At 41.1% G+C, this 22,630-nt stretch overlaps 1 protein-coding gene across 5 annotated transcripts in view; it reads right to left on the bottom strand.

Moving 5' to 3' along the window:
* CPQ (carboxypeptidase Q) overlaps positions 1-20,150 on the bottom strand; it is a 514,519-nt gene extending 494,369 nt beyond the window's left edge. The window contains exon 1 of one of the 5 annotated variants that reach the window (XM_057734219.1): positions 19,961-20,150. Coding sequence is in view for 4 of the 5 variants with exons in the window: in XM_057734220.1 (XP_057590203.1) it covers positions 19,655-19,717 (63 nt within the window). In the remaining variant the exon portion in view is untranslated. Of the gene's footprint in view, positions 1-19,654; positions 19,723-19,960 lie in introns of those variants that run through there. The other 4 variants (XM_057734220.1, XM_057734216.1, XM_057734218.1 and 1 more) reach the window with 4 other exon arrangements.
* Between the last annotated feature and the right edge of the window lie 2,480 nt (positions 20,151-22,630).

The raw sequence follows: 22,630 nt of genomic DNA, 5'->3' as shown, positions 1-22,630 counted from the left end.
TACCATTCCTTACCCCACACTCCACACCCAAACTACAGAGATAAGATGACCCAAGCAAGGCCAATCAGAATCTTCCCTGATATTGATATACAGTAAAATAGCAACTATATTTTCTTATTTTCTGTATTCTTGATGCTCTGCCATCTTGGACCTCACTGACTGGGAGAACCCCCCTCCCAGGGCTAGTTAATCCTTAATGAGCACTCCTTTCATATGCAAACCAACCAATCTAAAGCCCATACTGATAAATCACTTCCTTTATCTTACTCTCACAGGCCAAACCAATTTTTCCCTGACCTAGTCAACCCAGGGCCAGGTACCAGACAACTTAGGACAGTCCCAATACCTGAGAACCCATTGAAATTATTCACACTAGCCAATGCTAAGCCTGTTTACCCAGTACAACCCATTTTTACTTGCCAAAACCACAATGAAGTCTTTTGCCCGTGCTTTCCCCGCACTCCTTTTGCCTCCTAACTGGCTCTGCTGTTTCTCTATGTGACCATGCATGGCATGGGAAGCCCCACCTCCCGGGAAGTGTGAACAACAAAGTATCTTTTCAATGGCAATCATTTCCTGATCTGTTGGCCTCACCATACCTGAATAATAATAAAATAGATTTTAAAAAATATAGATGTTGCAAATAAAAGTTGTTACTGGAAGTCCTAGCCACAGAAATTAGGCAAGAAAAAGAAATAAAAAGCATTCAAATTGGATAAAAAGAAGTAAAATTGTCACTATTTGTAGATAACATGATATCATATATAGAAAACCCTAAAGACACCACCAAAACAATTGTTAGAAAAAATGAATTCAGTAAATTTGCAAAATACAAAATCAACACACACAAATCTACTGCATTTCTATACACTAGTAATGAAATATCAGAAAGATAATTTAAGAAAACAATCCCACTTACAACTGCATCAAAAAATTAAAAACCAAGGAATAAATCTAACCAAGGAGATGAAAGACATGTATACTGAAAACTACAAGACATTAATGAAAGAAACTGAAGAAGGCACAAACAAACGGAAAGATATTCTGTTTTCATGGATGGGAAGAATTAATACTGTTAAAATATTCATACTATCCAAAGCAATATACAGATTCAATGCAACCCCTATAAAAATGTCAATGGTATTTTTCACAGAATTAGAACTAATGATCCTAAAACTTGTATGGAACCACAAAAGACCCCAAATTGCCAAAGCAATTTTGAGAATGAAGAACAAAGCTGGAAACATCATGCTCCTTGACGTCAAACCATATTATAAAGCTATAGTAATTAAAACAGTATGGAACAGAATAGAAAGCTCAGAAGTCAACCCATGCCTATAAGATCAATTAATTTACAATAAAGGAGCCAAAAATATACAATGAGGAAAGGACAGTCTCTTCAATAAACACTGTTGGGTAAATTGGACAGCCACAGGCAAAAGAATTAAACTGAACCACTATCTTCACTATACATAAAAATTAACTCAAAATAGATTAAAAACTTGAACATAAGACTTGAAACCATAAAACTTTAGAGGAAAACATAGGCAGTAAGCTGCTAGACGTGTCTTAGCAGTGATTTTTTGAATCTGACACCAAAAGCAAAATCAACAAAAGCAAAAATAAATAAGTGGGACTACATCAAACTAAAAAGCTTCTATACAGCAAAGGAAACCATCAACAAAATGAAAAGGCTATCTACTGAATAAAAAATATTTGCAAATCATAGAGCTAATATCCAAAATACATAAATAACTCATACAACTTAATGACAAAAAAAACAAACAATCCAATTAAAAATAGAGGATCTGAATAAATATTTTCCAAAGACATATAGACAGCCAATAGGTACAACAGACACTCTATATCATTTCATCAGGGAAATGCAAACTAAAGCCATATGAGATATCACCTCACTCCTGTTAGAATGGCTAATATCAAAAAGATCAGAAATAACAAATGTTAGCAAGGATGTGGGGAAAAGGAAACACGTGTGCACTGTTGGTGGGAATGTATATTGGTCAAGCCACTACAGAAAATGGTATAGGGGTTGCTCAAAAATTAAAAATAGAACTATCATATGATCCAGCAATTCCACTTCTGAGTATTTATTTGAAGAAAAGAGAAACACTTGATATATGTACTCCCATGTTCATTGCAGCATTATTTACAATAGCCAATATTTTGGAAACAACCTAACTGTCCAACCATGGATAAATGCATAAAGAAATTGTGATATATATGCAATGGAATATTCTTCAGCCATAAACAAAGAATGAAACCTTACCATTTGCGACAACATGCGTGGACCTCAAGGGCATTACACCAAGTGGACAGAAGGACAAGATGGTGGAGTAGAAGGACTTTAAGCTCACCTTCACTCTTGAGCACCCCAAAATCACAACTGACTGCTGAACAATGATTGACAAAAAAGACGGAAACCTACCAAAAAAGATATTCTACATCCAAAGAGATAAGAAAGAAACCCAACAAAACGGTAGGAGGGGTGCACTCATGACATAATCAAATCCCATAACCCCTACCCCGTGGCTGACCCACAAACTGGTGAAGAATTATATCACGGAAGTTCTCCCACCTGAGTGAGAGTTCTGAGCCCCACAGCAGGATCCCCAACTTGGGGGTCTGGCATCAGAAGGAGGCCCCAGAGCATTTGGCTTTGAAGGCTTGACTGCAGGAACTCTACAGGACTGGGGGAAACAGAGACTCCATTCGTGGAGGGAACACACAAGGTCTTGTGTGCACCAGGACACAGGGCAAAAGCAGACACTTCACAGGAGCCTAGGCCAGACCTACCTGCTGGTCTTGGAGGGTCTCCCGGGGAGGCAGGGAGTGGCTGTGACTCACTGTGGGGACAAGGACACTGGTGGTGGAGGTATCAGGGAGTAATCAGGCTTGAGCACCCATGGAGACTGCCATTTTGGCACCAAGACCTGCCCCCACCTAACCGCCTGTAGACTCCAGTGCCGGGATGCCTCAGGCCAAACAACCAACAGGGTAGGAACACAGACCCACCCATCAGCAGACACGCTACCTAAAGAATTCCTGAACGTACAGTCACCCCTAGACACACCCCTTGATGTGGCCCTACCCACCAGTGGCCAAGACTCAGCACACCCACCAGTGGGCAAGCAGTCGCCCCTCCCACCAGGAAGCCAGACACCAGAAACAAGAAAGCTGATGATCTGGCAGCCTGCAGAACCAAGTTCACAAACACAGATGAGAACCTACCCTGGGACCAGCTGGTCCCTGGCCCTTGGGTGACGAGAGAGGAGTATACTGCTGGAACCCATAGGATATCCCCTACAGATGGCCACTTCTCCAAGGTCGAGAAATATAACTAACCTGCCACATACATAAAAATACAAGTAGAAATTGAGAAAAAAATGAGGGCATTATGCCAAGTGAAATTAGACAGAGAAAAACAAATGCCATATGATCTCTCTCATACATGGAATCTTAAAAAATTACATTTCATTAAATTTTAAAAAATGAGCTCATAGTTATAGAGAACAGATTGGTGGTTGCCACAGGCAAGGGTTTGAGGGTGGGAGAAATGGGTGAACTGTTTGTTTTTAAGTATAAAAAGGAAGGAAGGAAGGAAGGGAGGGAGGGAGGGAAGAAAGGAGGGAGGGAGGGAGAGAGAGAGAGAAAGAAAGAAGAAAGAGAGAGAGAGAGAAAGAAAGAAAGAGGAAGGAAGGAGGGAAGGAAGGAAGGAAGGAAGGAAGGAAGGAAGGAAGGAAGGAAGGAAGGAAGGAAGGACAGACCTCTCCTTGCAATTAAATGATGTGAACTCAGACACGTCTCTATCTCTGGGATTTGTTTTCTAAAACGTTCCTTTTGTGCTAATATTAGATGCCTCTAAGATCTACTGAGCTAATTTTTTTATTATTATTCTCCTACCCAATTGCTTTTCTCACACAACTTAATCATATTCAGTGTCTCTTTGCACCTAATCCCAAAGCATGTGTTTGTCTTCTCAGACCAAACCTACATTCTCAAACGCCTGCAAAGCATCTCAACCTGTGGATGCTTTCAAAGCCTAACTAAATTCATAACCTCTTCTCCTCGACATCTTTCCTTTCTAGATTCCCTGTTTCTGATAGAACACACCATCCTTCCACACGTAAATTCTCAGAACTTGGTGGGCAGCCTTCCCTTCTTCCTTCTCCCTTGAAACCTGCACATTGATGGGTCCCTGTATTGCTTCTGCCCTATGTTTGTGCAGCTCCTTGGGGCCTCCCTCCTGGACAAGAAGCAAGCCTCTCTGGTCTGTGGCTCTCAGAGCCTTCTGCTCATTTTCCTCCCAAGGATCACTGCAGATCATTTGAGTGTTATGTCTGCATAACTGTCTCTGACACTGGACCATGACTGTCTTGAAAAAAAGAGCTTTGTTTTATGTATCTTTGTATTCTGATTTCCTCCATATTTCAGTCTGGAATCAAAAAGATGCTCAATAAATGCTGGTTGAATTACTTTTTAAATTGCAATAAATGCAATGGCAAGTGAAGACAATGTAAATGCAATATTTAAAAGGCAGGATTTTCCTGAGTCTTCTGATTAGTGAAAATTAACAGAAATATCCAATGAGTGGGGTGTGATTAGAATGTCATAAATATAGAAAGGGGTAAAAATTCAAGGAACTTGGTAGAAAGAGGTTAAAAAGTTTAGCAACAGTTTCCTAGATTGATGGAAATAAATTTGAAAAATAGAAATGTCTTTAATTTCAAATTACTGGAAGACAATTATATTATTTCTGCCTCTTAATCAGACTACGTTGAAGATTGGACATTTGAAATAATTTATGTTTTTAAAATTATAATTGAGAAAAGGTAAAATAAAGTCTTCATGTATAAAATCAGAAAACAAAAAGTTGTTTCCACCTGGATTGCTAAGATGTGAACCTATAGCTATAGGTGCCCATTTTGCCCACTGTATGCTGAGAACCTGTCTGCAAAACGAAACTAAGCAGGACAAGCTAAGCCAAGAGGTACAGACAATAGGGATAGAGACAGACCCATATCACATCATTTGTAACCTGGATCCTGCCATGCCTGAAGCCAGCTGTATCTCTGAATTTGCCAGTTATGAAAGTTACAGATTTCTTCTTTTGGTTTAATATTATTTTAGTTGGATTGCTTTCATTTATAATCAGATGTTCTGATTCAAAATCTCCAAACTCATCATCTTCCCCAAAATCTTCTCTAACCCAGAAAGAGGACTGTATGAAAACATAATTCTTCCTATCATTCAGTCTCATCTAGTCATTCTCCCACAGTCAGTCACTAAGTCTCATCATTCTGTCCTCTTACATCTCTTTCTTCTACGCCTGTCAACAAAAATTTTACCACTTTAATTCAGGTCTTCTTTAATTCTCTCACTTGGCAATAATATCATACATCTCACTCACCTCAAAGATCACCTTCTCTCTGAAACTTTTTTTTAACTTGCCCTGGCCAAAGCAACCCCCTGGCTCTGCTTTTTCTCCACCCCCACTCTCTTTCAATCATCTTGAGTCAACTCAGGCACAGTTTTTTCCAGGATGCTTTTCCTGACCTGGTTTCCTCTTCTCACAGGTTGTGTTGAATGTCCTCTTCTACAATTTTCTAGCACCTCTGCTTACCTACTTCAAAGTTTACCACAATCTGAATTGAAATTATCCAGATTATGTCACTAGTCTTAAAGCTTTTCAAGGGAAAGATCAGTGTCCTATGGATGATTTGCCCAGTGTACAGTAAAAGCTCAACAACTTTGAGCTTTTAAAGTGAATTGTGCTTTCTTCATCCTTGTATCCCCGCCACTCAGCACACGCGTGGCACAGAGGAGCAGCTAGACTAACGCTGGCTGAGGGAACAGCCTCCTGCAACACACTGAATGTGTCCCCCTAAAACGCATATGTTGAAATCCTAACCATAATGTGATGGTATTAGGAGGTGGGGCCTTTGATAGGTAATTAGGTCATGAGGGTAGAGCCCTCATGAATGGGATTAGTACCCGTATAAAAGAGGCACCTTCTTTTTTTGCCAGGTGAGGATACTGTGAGAAAGTGGCAGTCTGCAACCCAGAAGGGGGTCCTCAGCAGAATCTGACCATGCTGGCACCTTGATCTCAGACTTCTAGCCTCCAGACTTTGAGAAGGGAATTTCTGTGGCGCATAAGCCACCCGGTCTATGGAACTTTGCTACAGCAGCTGGAACTAAGATACTGCTTGGCCTCCAGTCTAACTGTACCTCTATCCACCCAACTCACCATTTCAGATTAAATCTTGGTTCACAGCCTCACTTGGTGGTTAATGATTCCAACAATGCTTTCATTAGCACCTCAGAACACCTTTGCCTTTCCTCCTCACCTAAGTTGCCGATTCTTCAAAACTAATTTTGAATTTTCTTTGTACATGCTCCATAATACCATCAACATTTACTTAATCATGCCAAATATCTCCACCACGAACTAAGGCTGTCTCATCTCAGCTGGGTCCCTTGCATTGCTCAGCAACCCTTATATTTATCTTCAACTGACCCCTATCAAATTCTCCACAGCAGCCGCTACAAAGTTTTTCCACTGTCCTTAAGCCCCAGATTCAACCCCTACTCCCTTCATGCTCAGTAAAATGTCTCCTCTTCTGCACAACTGAGAATACAATATTATGGCTATGAGATGACTTGGCTTTCTTCATCCTGAACTCAAAACTTTCCTATCCTTTTATCTATATAATTCTTCTCAGCTCACGTCCCAGTGAAAGAATTGTCCACCCTCTTTTCCAAAGCCAAATTCTCTACCCGTACTGTACCAATTATTGGGAGGCAGAGATACTGAATAACATCCTCCAAACTGACAAGAACTTTGAGACAGAAAAACAAAACAGGCAATTCCATAAAGTGCAATTATGAAGTTTATTGTGGATAACCTACACACAGGCAGGAAGGCTCACGCAGACGGGATGCTCCAGAGGCATTCGCAGCTGCACTCCACAGCACAGAAGGGGGTACTGGGGGACCTAAAGGGGCCAAAGCTAAATACAGAATCTGACTGCCAAGTGAGAAGCACAACGGCACTGACCAGGACCAGGGATTTTTCCCTCCCCAAGGGATCTCAGGACCATTAACCATCTGTGTCAGCATAAGGCATTCTTCCAGTTTTCATATCAGATGAAGGCAAGGGTAAAAGTTGATGGAGGACGTATCTGGCTTGGGCAAATTCCTTGTCAGTTAAGTTAAAGCTCAGTCACCCAGAAAGGGAAGGGGGTAGGACTACGGACCTAAGATGGAGCTGACAAAATGGAGTCAGTGTGGTTCTGCCACACACCAGCTATCCAATTTTTCTCCCTCTCCTTGGCTCCCTCCCTTCACCATACAGGAATGCTTAAATCTCCTCTATCCAGAAAGTTTTTAATATTTCATTATTAGCTAACACTGGTTGAGCATTTACAATGTGGCAGGTGCCACTATAAGCAGTTTACTTTCATAGATCATTTTATTTAACCTGACAATAACCTTTGATGTTCTTGATATTACATTCCCTATTTTATAGACTAGGAAACTGAAGCTAGTAGAATTGGAAACTTTAATCAAGGTCACATGCTTTCTGCTTCCTTATATATGCCAACTTTTCTAAAGAATAACCTAAATTTGATTCTTCTCCCTTATTCCTTCCTCTCTTCCTTTGTGCTTCTACATCATGGATCCAAAATCTGCATTGCTATATCAATCAGAAATTGAACACTTCCATGTCTGTCAACAAAGGTAGGGACATGCATACACTACACGCACATATACACACTATTAACACTCATCCAATATATATATGTTGAAATGTTGAAAAAAATGAACTACATATAGTTCTCTTATAGTTCTTAAGAGAATTATATTTAAAACATAACACTGCCCTTTGTCACTTTCTCAGCTGTTATCACTTTTATAATTTTTCAAGCACAAAGAGTTTAGAACTGGGCAAAAGAAACTAAAGCACTAAGCAGGTTTTGTTGGATGTGAAAAGTACGCACAGCCTCAGTGCTTTCTTCTAGCTACAGAATCTAATCCCATGGCCCACAGTTTGGCAAAGTCTCCACGGCTTTCAAGATTTTTTTTTTTTTTTTTTTTTTTGCCTCACCAAGTGGCTTGCACATCTTAGTTTCCCAACCAGGGACTGAACCCCAGGCCACAGGAGTGAAAGCGCTGAGTCCTAACCACTGGACTGCCAAGGAATTCCCTAAAGAAGAATTCTGTCTGAACAAGGACAAGATTGGGCCCAGAAAGGAAGAGCATACAACAGTATCAGCTGAAACTCCTTCCCCATCAGAAGGCCAGGCTGACACCAGGTCAGATGAGCAAGCAAACATTTCTTACATTGACAAGTGTTTAATTGGACGTTTTGAGAATCTAATGTCATGTATGCAGATGCAAATGTTTGAAGAGTTGTTTACAGTGTAGTTTGTGCCAAACAGGCTCCCATGCCAAGCCAGCACACAGCCTCCTATTATTCCGCTGGGCTCAGTTTCTAAAGATGTTTCAGGGCTCTCTGAGCGTTGTAAATTTCCACATCCAAAGACTCATCTGTGTTTTTAAGTCAGAGTCATTTCTTGCGCTCATGAGTAGACATCAGTCCTTCCCCTGCCAATCTCTGCTACTGCCTGCCCCGGTTCAGAAAAGGCTTTGGAGAAATTATTTAAGAGACAATTACTCCATCTCTAGAAGTTTTAGTAGTTTTGGGAAAATTAACACAAAGGAAAAGTCAGACTCTTGATCCCTGCTTGGAAACTGGGTATTAGCTGATGTAATTATTTCAAGAACTGTTTCTGTTATTCACTGACCCAGGAAAACACAGCTTATTATTAGCTCAGCTAACAGACAAAGCCACCTTAACATACCCACTATAAGGAAGTAGTTCTTGATCGGGAGGATAAACAAGGATACACCACAAGTGGGCACTGGGGAATCCATTCATTTTTAAGAATTGAACCATCCACACTCTGCCTTGAAAATACAATGCAAAAAAAAAAAAAAGGTGTCATTATCACAAATTGTTATGATGCCTTTACTATATCCTCTTCCGATTATCAAATACCTTCTTCAAGAAAAAATTTTACATGTTTAAAGTTCTAAATTGGAAAATACACATGAAGACTGTTGTTCATGTATCATGTTAAGGATACTCAATTCGAGAATAAAAATTTGCTACTAGTTTTATATTTGATAAGCTGATTTGTTTTATACAATGGTCTCCATAAGAAAATTATCAGCATTTATCCATACTACAGACACTGATTGATTATCTACTATGCTCAGAGCAACTGCAACTGTTTCAGATATACAGAAATAAAGAAAATGTCATCCTAGGCCTTAGGAAGCCAATGAAAGAGGAAGGCAAATGACTATGATACAAAAACAAAAGGAAACAGATTCTCAAATACTAACAATAAAATACAGCTGATCATTGAACGACATGGGTTTGAACTGTGTGTGTCTACTTATATGTAGATTTTTTCAATAAATACTGCAGTACTACAGGATAGAAAGTTGGTTGAATCTGACGATGCAGACTCACAGATAGGTGGGGCCAACTGTAAAGTTATTCTCAGATTTCCGACTGCTGGGGTGTTGGTGCCCCTCATCCCCAAGTTGCTCAAGGGTCAACTGTAATGAGAAAGTATTGCAAGATTATCACAGGAGAGAACAAGGAAGCAATAACAGAGAAGGTGGTACTTCAGCTCAGCCTTGTAGGATAGATGAATTTTCACAGTTGTATGGTGGGAAGGGTATTTCTAGTTAAAGAACAACCCAACCATGAGCAAAGATGTGAACATTTATAATATGTTCCCCAGAAATGATTTTAAAAAAAAGTCTGGGGTACAAAAAGCTGCAGTATTATAAAGCTCTAGGGATTAATCTAAACATACACATGCATACAACAAATGTATCCCCAGTCCCATTTCAGACATAGTGATTCAGAACCCACAGGGTTAGTTAGGTGGGATCCAGGAATCAGTATTTTTCAAATCCTCCATGTCATGAAGTACACTCATGATGTGATCTGATACACACATATAGTATACATGGAGGGATCTAGTAGGTGTTATGGGCTGAACTGTGCCCCACCCCAGTTCATATGTCTAAGACCTACCACCTAGTGCCTCAGAATGTGACTATATTTGGAGATAGGAACTTTAAAGAGGTAATTAAGTTAAAATGAGGGTATGGGGGGCCAGAGCGAATACAGTCTGACTGATATCCTTATAAGAAGAGGAAATTTGGGCACAGAGAGATACCAGGGATGCACGTGAACAGACAAAAATGACTATGTGAGGAACGAGCGAGAAGGTGGACATCTGTAAGCTAAGGAGAGACACCTCAGAAGAAATCAAACCTGCTGAGACCTTGACCTTGGACTTCCAGCCTCTAGAACTGTGAGAAAATACATTTCTACTGTTTAAGCCACCCAGTCTGTGGTATTTTGTTATGGCGGGCCTTGCGAACTAACACAGTGAGTGAATGCACCAGGAACACGTCGAGAAATACATTTTACTGTCAAATCTTTAAGAACCTTAAATGCCATATTAGGAGTTTAGACTATTCCACAGTCAATTTCTCAAAATGTAGGTCTTTTGAGAAGGGAAATAATATGATCCAGCCTATAATCTGACTCTTGAAGCAGTGTGGAAGGCGAAGTGACTTAAAAGATTCTGCCTGGCCAAGGCAAAAGACAATAACCAATATGACTACAGCTGTGACAGAAAGGATGGGGGGAATAAAAAAAACAGAAAATTTCAGATGCTGTCACAACATACCAGCATTTGGTGACTTACTAATCTGGGAGCATGAGGAAAAGGGAAGAGTTAAGGCTACCCTCCCAGATTTTGAGCCTGTTTTGCATGCTATATTTCAGATACGTCACATTACCTACTATCTCATAGACTGAGATGCCATTAACCAAAATAGAAAACCCAGAAAGCATATTCGGGAATGAAATTGATAAGTTGAAAACCACAGAACAGAAATCAGAAAGAGGTCAACTGTAAAGCTGGAGATCTCTTGAGAACAGAAGAGCTCGTTATAGTCACAGGGTAATGAGAGCACTGTCTTCACTTTCATCATTACTTCTGTCCTTACAGCAACAAATAAAACTGAGCAAACTGAAAACCAACGACTCTCCTTGAAGCAGAGAAGTGAGGGTGCAAAGCAAACCACCACACTAAAATCTAGAGAAATAGGCAAATCCAGAGAGTCACAACCCAGATCTGCTTATCTGGAGCAGAAGCCACTGGACCCGTATATCTAGGAATACCTAAAAGGTAATTTTTTGCTGGAGACTGAGTATGGACTACCTTGAGAGTGAGAACCTCCTAGGGCCACAGTCTTGGGGAAGGTGGGGGGGTGATTTACAACAATTTTGGGTAATCACAAGACAGCTATTACAAAGAGGCAAAGACAGGAGGGGAAGTACCAATGAAAAAAGTAACAATGATAGTGGCTAATACTGACTGAGCAGGCCTGTCCTAAATGTTTATATTTCTTAACCCTACAGCAAACCTATAGGATAATGCATTGGTTTTCTACTGCTGCTGTAGCAAATAACCACAAACTTGGTGGCTTAAACAATACAAAGTTATTATCTTATAGTTCTGTAGGTCAAAAATCCAGCACTGGATTCACCAGGTAAAATCAAAGGGCTGGCAGGGCTGCATTCCTTCCTGCTTTAGGGAAGGAGTTTTGCCTCTTAAGGGCCACCTATATTCTCTGTCTCATGGCCTCCTTGCTCCATCTTCAAAGCTGGCAACAATGCATCTCTCTGACCGTTATTCCATAGTCACATCTCCCTAACTCTCTGACTCCTCTTCTGCCCCCCTCTCCATTGTTAATTGGGCCCACTACATAATCTAGAATATGGATTTAAGATCAGATAATGAGCAATCTTAATTCCATCTGCAACCTTAATTCTCCTTTGCCACATAACCTATCATATTCACAGGTTCCAGGGATCAGGGCATGGGCATCTTTGGGGGAAGACATTTTCTGTCTATCACAGATAGTTATAATTATCTTTCCCATTTTACAGAGGAAGAAACTGAGGCATAGTGAGGATATGTAATTGGTCCAAGGTCATACAAGTGTTGGCGACAGAGCTAAAAACTGAACCCAAGAAACTGACTTCAGAGCGCATTTTCTTAACTGTTAAACTACAGAGAACATAGGGTGCTAGTGAGTAAGCAGCTTAAATGGTAAACCCTAAAAATTAGATTGAATAGGTAGTGAATAGTGCTAACTTCCCATGACTTGCCCTCTGCTTCTCAAAGAACTTAATTGGGGTTTGTGATCCTTCATTCATTCCCTAGTCTTCCTATGGCCCCTAGTTTTCTGTAAGCTTTATCTCAGAAAAGCTAATGAAAAAAACAACTCTATGAAAGAACAGCCAGATGTTTCAGATGGTAAATTTTGCAGTACAGCATTAATGATTTAGAATGTTTAATCAAATGTAATAAATGCAGCTTCAGATTAGTCACAGATAACATAGATCCAAAGTATTTTGATAATGGTAAAAGAATCTCAAAACGATGTTCTGGGAACAAAAAGGACATATGTGTATGAAAGTGGAAGATTAATTACATGAGCCTCTTGACAGCATCCTGAAAGAAAAGATGTTTTCTTTGTACCATTTCAATCTATTACAAAGCTAACTGAAAACATGGGCTAAACCACAGGATTGAAGCACAAGACCAGCAGGACTCCGAAATTCACTGAATTCTTCATTAAATCTTTTTTTACAATCTTTCATAAATGTTCCAAGGAAGAAACAAATTTTCTGGGACTTCCTTGGTGGTGCAATGGTTAAGACTCCACGCTCCCAATGCAGAGGGCCCAGGTTCGACCCCTGGTCAGGGAACTAGATCCCACATCCATGCCACAACTAAGAGTTTGCATGCCACAACTAAGGAGCCAACCCCCTGTGCCACAACTAAGAAGCTGGTGAGCCACAACTAAGAAGTCCGCCTGCCACAACTAAGGAGCCCACGTGCTGCAACTAAGAAGCCATCAAGTCACAACTAAGGAGCCCACCTGCCACAGCTAAGACTTGGCACAACTAAATAAATAAATAGTTAAAAAAATTAATCCTCATTTTCCAAAAAAAATTCAAAATTAAAAAAAAAGGAATGAATTTTCTCTGAATGAGACCATATATATACATATATATAACACATACATCACATATACATTCATATAGAGCATAAATAATTTGATAAACATTTAATACACCATATTATTGGAACTTTCTATATCCCTGTTCACCCTTATGAATTATATTCTTCAACCTCATGAATTATATTATTCAAATCTTAATTTGAGTTTTTTTTAACATCTCTATTGGATTATAATCGCTTTACATTGTTGTGCTAGCTTCTGCTGTACAACAAACTGAATCAGCTGTATGTATACATATATCCCCTCCCTCTTGAGCCTCCCTCCCACCCTCCCCATCCCACCCCTCTAGGTCTCACAAAGCACTGAGCTGATCTCGCTGTGCTATACAGCAGCTTCCCACCAGCTATCTATTTTACACATGGTAGTGTATATCTGTCAATGCTAGTATCTCAATTCAACCTAGCCTCCCCTTCCCTGCTGTGTCCACAAGTCCGTTCTCACCATTTGTCTTTTGTACATTACCATTTGGCTTTTGTCTACTTGATATGTCACGTAAACAACAGATCATAAAGTCTACTATAAATTGTTTTGGTCAAGTTAGACAGAGAAAGACAAATATCACATGATATCGTTTATATGTGGAGGCTAAAAAAATGGTACAAATGGACTTATTTACAAAACAGAAATAGAGTCACAGATGTAGAAAACAAAGTTATGGTTACCAAGAGGGGGAGGGGGAGAGGGATAAATTGGGAGATTGGGATTGACATATACACACTACTATATATAAAACAGATAACTAATAAGGACCTACTGTATAGCACAGGGAACTCTACTCAATACTCTGTAATGACCTATATGAGAAAAGAATCTAAAAAAGAGTGGATATATGTATACATATAACTGATTCACTTTGCTGTACAGCAGAAACTAACAAAGCATTGTAAATCAACTATACTTTAATAAAAATTAATTTTTAAAAATTGTTTTGGTCATTTTCTCATATTTCTGACCCTTTCCTCTATATACTTTGAAGACAGATATTTTTAAATGCCTGGCCCATAAAAAGTCACAACTATTCTTCCTTTTATCAACTCTAGATCTGGTATAATGCTCTTTGCTTTGAATTACATTTGGTTTCATTTTAATAATGATGTGGAACTCAAGGCCCATAAAGATTTCTGGTTTCTCTACCCTGGCACACTAGGTTGATGGATTTACACTCATGACTGTCTCTTGTGGGTCCCATCAAGGGCAGTGCCAGTGCTGGGCTTATCTCTCCATTTCCTAGCTGAGCTTTGCCCAATGTCCTACACGTAGGTGCTTCATAAGCAGTAAAGGTAGCTAGATGGATTTAACTGCAAATCATTACATTAAATATGTTGTAAATGGCCTAAAAAAATTAGGGGATCCAGGTCCAGAGCCCCATTTTCGCATTTGATATTCAAGTTAGAAAAGTCTTCACATATAATACAATCAAAGTAGATGTAGCTTACTACAGATGTATCTTGCTTTAAGGAAACCCCATATTGAAAGTCTGGATTTATCTAGATAATATGTTAAGGAATGATTAATTGTTCACTTAGTAAAGGGGTTATTTGCCTCTTGGAAGATTTAATCATAACATTGTTTTATATTGTAGACTCTCCTATTACATTTTAAGTATTGATTTCCACAGATATTCTCTATCGAGAACTCTTCATGACCATCCCTGCTGCATGTAGCAGAGTTGGTGCTAAGGGTCCTTTCCAACACTGCCTCTCCCCAGAGATCTTGGCTTTGTTGGCCCTCAAACATCATCTGCCTTATTCTTACTTTTACATGATGGACATGGTGGGAGGTGGAGGGGACACACTGTAAAACACCAAGATTCCAAGGCAAAGCACGGTTCTGCTACAATGGACAGAGCAGTGGGCTGAAAGCCAGAAGGCCTAAGAGCTCTTGCCAGTTATGGGTTCTGAGGCCAACTACAGCCTCCTTAATACCCAGATTTTTAGTTTATAAAAGAAAGATAATAGTGCCCGGCTGCACATGCTTCTATGGGTTCATGTAACAATCAAATATAAAAATTATTTTTAAATATAAGGTGCTGTGCTAATATATCCTTTTTTCCAAGCAAGTCTAATGCCACAACCCTAAGAGAACATTATTACATCAATCTTTTTCTTTGTTAGCAACTGTTTCTCACAGAATTTATTAAATGTTCTGAAAATTCCTCCTAACCATTATCCTTTTCATTTTATCTTCCTCTACCTGTTATTCTTCCCTTAGTTCAAAGTCACCCAACACTGTCTCTGCAAAATAAGATCAAAACCTCTGTACAGCACCTCTAAACAATCACCTATTCATCTCTGCCTGACAAGCTGAATAAGATGAGAAACCAAAGCTTGTGATATTCTTACCACTAAAGAAGTATATTATTTGGAAGAGCCAGCTCAAATGTCCTCTCTGTATTCCAAATCTGCCTATACCTGTGTCTTAAGCAATAAGTTCTCTGCTACACTCCTGCCATTTGCTTATCTTTGTTCCTTTCAACCACCCTGTCTGTGTTGCTCTATTTTGGTTTCTCTTGATGGTTTATAATAACCCCTCATTGTTTGAGTATCTAACTTTTTTTCCTTCACTAGAATTTACATAATAATTAGAATTCTAAAAAACTCACCTGAAATAGAAGGGTCATTAGTTAAGTCTAATGTGGTTTTTTGCTTCCTTGTGTTTTATTGAATTGATTTGTCTTTTTCGACTGCAGACCTGTCATAAAGTTTGGCCGGTCTTGGCTATATGACGTCACAACACAGCTACAGTCAAAGCTGTACACCAGGGATCTCCCCTGGATGTTCCACAGGTGTCTGTACTCACTGTCTTTCTCCCAAAATCTCTTCCTCATCTGATGTTTATCACCGTCATTAGTGGCATCTCCATCCACCCAGGTAAGCAATTCCAAAATCTCAGAATTATTTTCAACCTTATTTCCCATATCCAGCTAGTCATTAAATCCTGCCTTCCCTATTTTCTGAATATCTCTCAAACTTATGCTAGTTTAGACCTTTACGCTATTTCACTTGGACTACAACAATAGTATCTTCATTTTCCTCTAGCCTCCTGGCTTTTCCCTCTCTAGTTACTCTGAAATACTATTGCTGGAGCTATTTTCTAAAGAAAATCCAATCATAGCACTCCTCTGCTTAAAAATTCAGCTTAAAGGCTCTTAAAGATTATCTGGGCTGTAATAAAATCTAAATAACATGGCATTCAAGGACCTTCTTTCTCTGGCCTCAACCTCACAAGACCTCTTTACTACAGCCCCACCCAACCCCTGTCTCTCCCTGGGAGTGCCACGCTCTAACTGCCTCCTTTTCTTTTCCCATGTTGTTCTCTGTGCTTAGAACGAAGGCCCTTCTCCCTCCTCTTTGCCTTTAGGTTTCAAAATCCAGTTCAGAATTCACCTGCTCTGTGAAGTCTTCCTAAATTTTGACTATACCTCTCTCCTGGGAGAATGAGTTGCCACTACTTCCACATCACCCTGTGCTGCAATTATTTGTGGGTGGATCACTTTCCCAAGTGAACTCAGTATCTCATTCATCTTGATCTGGCACACAGTATGCACTCATTAAATGGTTACTGAAATTAATATGTGCTGAATAAAAGAATAACTAAAGAAAAATTCCATATATCTAGAAGCACACCAGTCCTCCTTCTTAGCTGCATTAAAGCAACAGGGCCCAGGAATAAAGAAAAGGACTAATAATCTGATGTAGCAAACACATGAATGGGTTGTTTGTTTTTAAAACCTAAGTGGTTTAGGGAGGGCAGGGGGAGAAGAAAGTACATTTTAAAGCTCTAGCTCCAGGGCAAGTAATAAAAATTGTTGCTTTAATGTTTTTTTCATAATATTGTGAGCAATGGGAAGGTCTATTCCATCACACCAGCCTTCAGGGCAGAAAGTTTCAGCCTCCTGAGCTAAATCAAACTGGCACCAGCTCTCAGTTTTTCAAGCAGCCGCAACTGGTCTCTGCCTTCTATGAGACTAAACTTGACTGACAAAGAAGAAACAAAATAATTTCCCACTTACTTTATGGGCCTCTCTTTTGCTCTTGTCAATTAATTATAAGAGTTCTGGAAACTCATCTAGCATTTCTGCCCCTAGATTACAGTGAGGCAGGCACTGCACTTTGCATTAGGAGTTGTCATTCTTATAAAGAAGGATGTTGGGAGGCAGCAGCTTACCGAGGACCAGAAGCAAGCCCAAGAAACAACACTGTTTGGTACTCACAGGTCAAAGCCCTTAGGTGCCACTCACCCATATAGCTCTTGATGTCATCCTTTTTATACTCCCTGGATGGGTAAATCTGAACACATTTTAAAATTAGGATGCATGTGCATCTAGGTCAAAATATCAGAATCTACCAGAGTACCAACGGAACTCAATAATTTTCAAAATGATATAACAACCAATTCTCTGTAATTCAGTCTTAATCATTCCACCCCTGAGCTCCCATTCTAAATTTACTCACCCATAATGCCCTAGAGTTTAATATATATCCTGGAACACAGAGACCACATTCTACAACATTACACAGACTTTCCTAGCAGGGACTGTCTATGTTTCCAGGAGAAACCTTGCCTCCATCTGTCTGTGTTGTGAACACCTGACTTTCCCATTTTCTAAGCACTGTTTGTATTTAGGAAGGTTGAATAGGGATTACAACTGTACCTAGCACTTAAGTTTACAGTGAGGATTAAATGGGGCAATACAAGTAAAAAGGTTAAATATAACAGCGCTTGGTTAGTGGTCAGTGCCCCATAAATATCATCTCTGTTACATGCCATGTTGGAACCACAGGTGATCCCATAACTGGATCTTTGAGAAAAAAGTCAGAGAAAGTTGGTCTTTTCCACCAAGCACCATGTTTGGCTTCACTTATCCCAATAGACTTGAAAGAACTGAAGTAGGTAACATTAATTTTATTTTACTTAACACGTTTGGGACTTCGTGTTTGTGAAATGTAACATGCAAGAAATATTTTAATATGAATGTAAAATGACTTTTTAAGTGCCTTAAAAAAATCTCTAAGGTCCTTCCAATTCCAAAATGTTGTGATCTATGATAACTAATCTCAAATGCTGGCAAATTAATAGTGATGTAATTCCCTAGATATTCTGAAAATATATGGCATTGTCAGGCTGGTTGCATTGGAAACAAGTTAAGACCCAGAACCAGGAGCCTGTGGCAATGCACAAAACAGTATTGCCCTTCTTTCTCGCCCCCCAACCCAGAGTCTCTAATTCTCATCTCAGGCTCCCAGGTCCTTCTGTAGCAGATGTGGAGAGGATGAGGAATGAGTTGGAATTTGCAGAGAACACAGTGGGGCCAAGATTGGATTCTACAGAATCCCAAGTAGAGCAGCTGAAGTGAGCAGGCTTCATGAAATCACCTGCAACATCACCTTTTACCCAATAAAAGAGAATCCTAGAAGTTTCTAACTCAGGAAGGGGCCCTACCTAACCTCCTGCATCTTGGAGATTAAGAAACTGAGACCTAGAGAGATCAAGTAACAAGTCTAAAGTCATCCAGCGTTTCTGAAACCTGGGTCTGGAAACCTAGAATTGATGCAGTGACCAACTGAATTAAAGCAGCCTATGTCACTTACAAAGTGTCTGCACACAGATAAAAGTCTCTCTTTTCCTCTCTGAACTATATTCAGCCTTCTTCAGTCACAAACCAGCCAGCACTTGTCTCAGGAAAACAAACGAGATCCTCCACAATCCTGAATTCAAAGAAACGTCTGGTTTTACAAAAAAGTTACTAAAAGCAGAGTCATGTGGTACTACCTTCAGATTCATCCTTGTCTTTCAGAAATACATTAAATAATACAGTAACAATGATTCTCCAAAGCAGAAAACAAAACTCAAGCAAAAAAAAAAAAAAAGCCTGGGCATACTTTGCTTTAAGCAATGCATATACAACAAAATCTACTCAAAGCATAAACATGAGGTGGTGCTTCTGGTGATCGTTTTCTTGTGAAACGGCATAGAACAGAACTTTTTAAGTAGCCACAATCAGAATGACTCCATTTACAAGAGTGCAACATTTACACAGCTTTTGGAAAACTACCAGAAGATAAGAGTTGTGAGCCTGTGTCTCCACTGCCTCCATGTCGTGTGTATTTATATCCATTCATGTATTCCTTCATTCAGCTCTACTTTATGTGTACTCGCTCACTTATTCATTAATTCACCAGTTCTCCCTCATAGCAACTCGGTCATTCAGTTGCTCACCGAGTACTACTGAGTACCTGACAAGTCCGACAGGGGCTCTGCCCCCGTGTAACTTAGCTTGCGTGGAGCCCAGACGTGCGCACCAAAAATGAAAGTACAAGATAAAAGGCGAAAGGAACCACAAAGGATCCCCGATAAAGCAACCTGGAGGCTCAGGGAAACTAGGAATTGGTTTCAGATGCGAGCGAGGGAAGCTCCTTGGCGGTCTGAGGCTGAGCACCTACCCCCAGTCCTCCTCCAGACAAGAAAGGAGCCATCACGCCCCGCTCGCTGTCCTCCGCGCACATTATCCTTCTCCATCCCAGCGACCGCACGCGGCTTCCCCATTTCTGGGCCCGTGTCGCGGAAGCCGCAGGCCCGACCCGTTTCCCGGTGGCCTCCCCACCCCGTCCGTCAGTCGTTCCCACGAATGAGAGGCTTGGGAAGTCCCCTCACACCGGGGCCGGCACCCGCCTCGACCCGCCCGCCGGGAGGAGCCAGGCCCAGCCGCCCGCGGGTACGGCCTGCAGCCGGGCCGGCGGAGCACGCACCTGGTCGGCTGCTTGGGCTGCGGCGGCAGCAGCGCCCGGGGTCAGGCTCGCGGCCCAGGCTTCAGGTGGCAGCGGCCACACCCCCGACGCGGCTCGGGCCCGGCACACGGCGGGGTATCCGCGGACCTGCCCCCTGTGCCTCGGGCGGGAAGGCGCGGCGCAGCCGCCCGGGTTGCGGGGCGCGGGCAGGAAGGCGGGGCGCAGCGGCCCGGGACGCCGGGCGCGGGCGGGAGGGCCGGGCGGGGTGCCGCCTCCACGGCGCATGAGGGCGTCGCTGCGACTCGGGAGACCTGAGGGCCGCGGGCCGACAGGCTGGCATCTCACCTTCTGGATCTGGTCCCCTTTAGAAAATCGGTATCACACCCTGGGTCCTGAGCCCCGCGGCCTTGCTTCTTTATTTAGGGGGCAAAGGGCCCGAGCGTCGCCCTCGCGGGTACGCACGGCCTGGGCCTTTGGGCCGCAGGGGGTTTCAGGAGTTGTAACCTCAGGTGGGCCGACGGGCTTAGCCGACGTGTTCTGTGCTTTCATGAGTGGCTGTGCAGGTAGGGAAGGAAGGGGTTGTGGAAAGGAAAACGTGAAAGGTGTTGCTCTGTCTCTGCGCCTGAATGAGGGCGTCTGGAAACCCCATGCTTTGTGAGCAGACGCCGCCCACGGCTACGTGGTTATTAAACTGTTATTGTCCCATCCTGCCGGGCAGTATGGTTAAAGAGGCGGTGATGATGGAAGGTGGACAAGAGGACCCGAACTGGAAGATCAGAAAGAGTTCTGTCTCTTTGGTTTATGCATTAATTATATGAGGGTGCCCGAGAAGAAAGGAGACTCATGTGAGTACCCAGCTGTAACTTATCTCAACAAGTCACCCGCATCGCTGGTCACAAAGTGTGTGCTCACGTATTTTCAACGTTTTCTGTTTTGATAAATTTGAATTCCTTTGTTTAACCACACTCTTATCAAATACAAAGTTATCTTAGTGAAACAGAGCAATTCAGGTCTCCTCTTTAACCAGAAAAACAAGGCAAAACAAAAAACGCGTGCTCACTTGGAACTTAAAAAAGTACAAAACTTGCAATGTCCATTTACCTACATACACTTAACCCTCAGTCAACAATCTCTCTAAACTTTTAGTAACCCCGTTGCCCACGTGAACTAAGACATTCAAAGTAGTTCATCTCAATGTGACCCTGGCCCACCTCTCCAGGATCATCTCCATAGTGCTATATCCAGCTACCTTGAATCACTTTTTTCTCAAAATATCTGAGGTAAAGGACAAGTTTTATTATTTCCAGTAAGTTATGGACTGTCATTTTTTGTAAGATACAATTAAAAACTTGCTAGAAAAGTGAAAAAAAACATGTAAAAAACTACAAGGCCCAATTTTCATTACAGGTATATAACAGTATACAAATATAAAATAACTGTCAATTTATTTTTGTGTTCTTTTAATTTGTTTTTTTAAATATCAGTACATTATATTTCATTTATTTATGTATTTATTTTTAATTTTTTGGCTGCATTGGGTCTTTGTTGCTGCACGGGGGCTTTCTCTAGTTGTGGCATGGGGGTTTCTCAGTGCGATGGCTTCTCTTGTTACGCAGCATGGGCTCTAGGCCCACAGGCCTCAGTAGTTGCAGCATGTGGGCTCAGTAGTTGTGGCGTGAGGGCTCAGTTGCTCTGCAGCATGTGGAATCTTCCCAGACCAGGGATAGAACCCATGTCCCCCAGCATTGGCAGGCAGATTCTTAACCACTGTACCACCAGGGAAGTCCAATGTTCTTTTAATTTCGAAGTGTTGACTCTGAACTTCTATATTTACCTCATCATGGACTAATAAAGACAATTCATAGATTGGCACCGATGACCATACTTTAAAGTGCCTTTTGACTTGCTGTTCTTCAAATGTGTCAGATGCTTTTCGAATTTGGGGACTTTTATTCCTTTAGTGCCAAAGTTCTTCTCACTCTAGGTTGAACTCATAATGTTATAATAATAATAATAGCTTCATATTTATTGGGTACTTTATGCTAAGACTTTACATGCATTAACTGTGAATTATTATCAACTCTGTATGAGTTAGTTATTATTATTATTCCCACTTTACAGATGAGGACACTGAGGATTAGAGAAGTCAAATCACAAAACTAGTGAGGTGCAGAGTTAGCATTCTGACCTGAGCAGGGCTATGCTGTCAACCTTGAGGTGAGCCCTCCTCCATAAAGCCTTTGCATTTGCTTTGGAGTTGAAATTAATCACCCCTTGGTCCCTCTGCCAGATTCCCCATCCCCACCCCGTTGTTTTGTAGTTTGTGTTTTTGTGGGGTTTTCTTTGTTTGTTTTTTGTTTTTTGGCAGCACCACGCGACTTGTGGGATCTTAGTTCCCCAACCAGGGATCAAAACCAGGCCCCCACAGTGAAAGCCTAACCACTGGACCGACAGGCAATTCCCCACCCCCACCCCCACTGGTTTTCATTGATGTCTGGCCTTAAGCTTTAAGCATCTGAGTCAGTGTTATCTATCTCAACACTTCTTAGTGCTGCTTTCTCCAATTGGAACTTCCTTTATGCTCTTGACTGCCCATAATAAGCACTTGAAACTAAGTTCATCCTCGTCTTTGTGTTACCACTATCTTTGGTGCTTACCCCATGTTATGTTATAATTATTTGTTTTTATCTG

Source organism: Hippopotamus amphibius, chromosome 5 (assembly GCF_030028045.1).
Source record: "Hippopotamus amphibius kiboko isolate mHipAmp2 chromosome 5, mHipAmp2.hap2, whole genome shotgun sequence".
In the NCBI taxonomy this organism is placed as follows: Eukaryota; Metazoa; Chordata; class Mammalia; order Artiodactyla; family Hippopotamidae; genus Hippopotamus; species Hippopotamus amphibius.
Note: the sequence above shows the minus strand (reverse complement) of the source record. Positions and strands in the feature narration are given on the sequence as shown.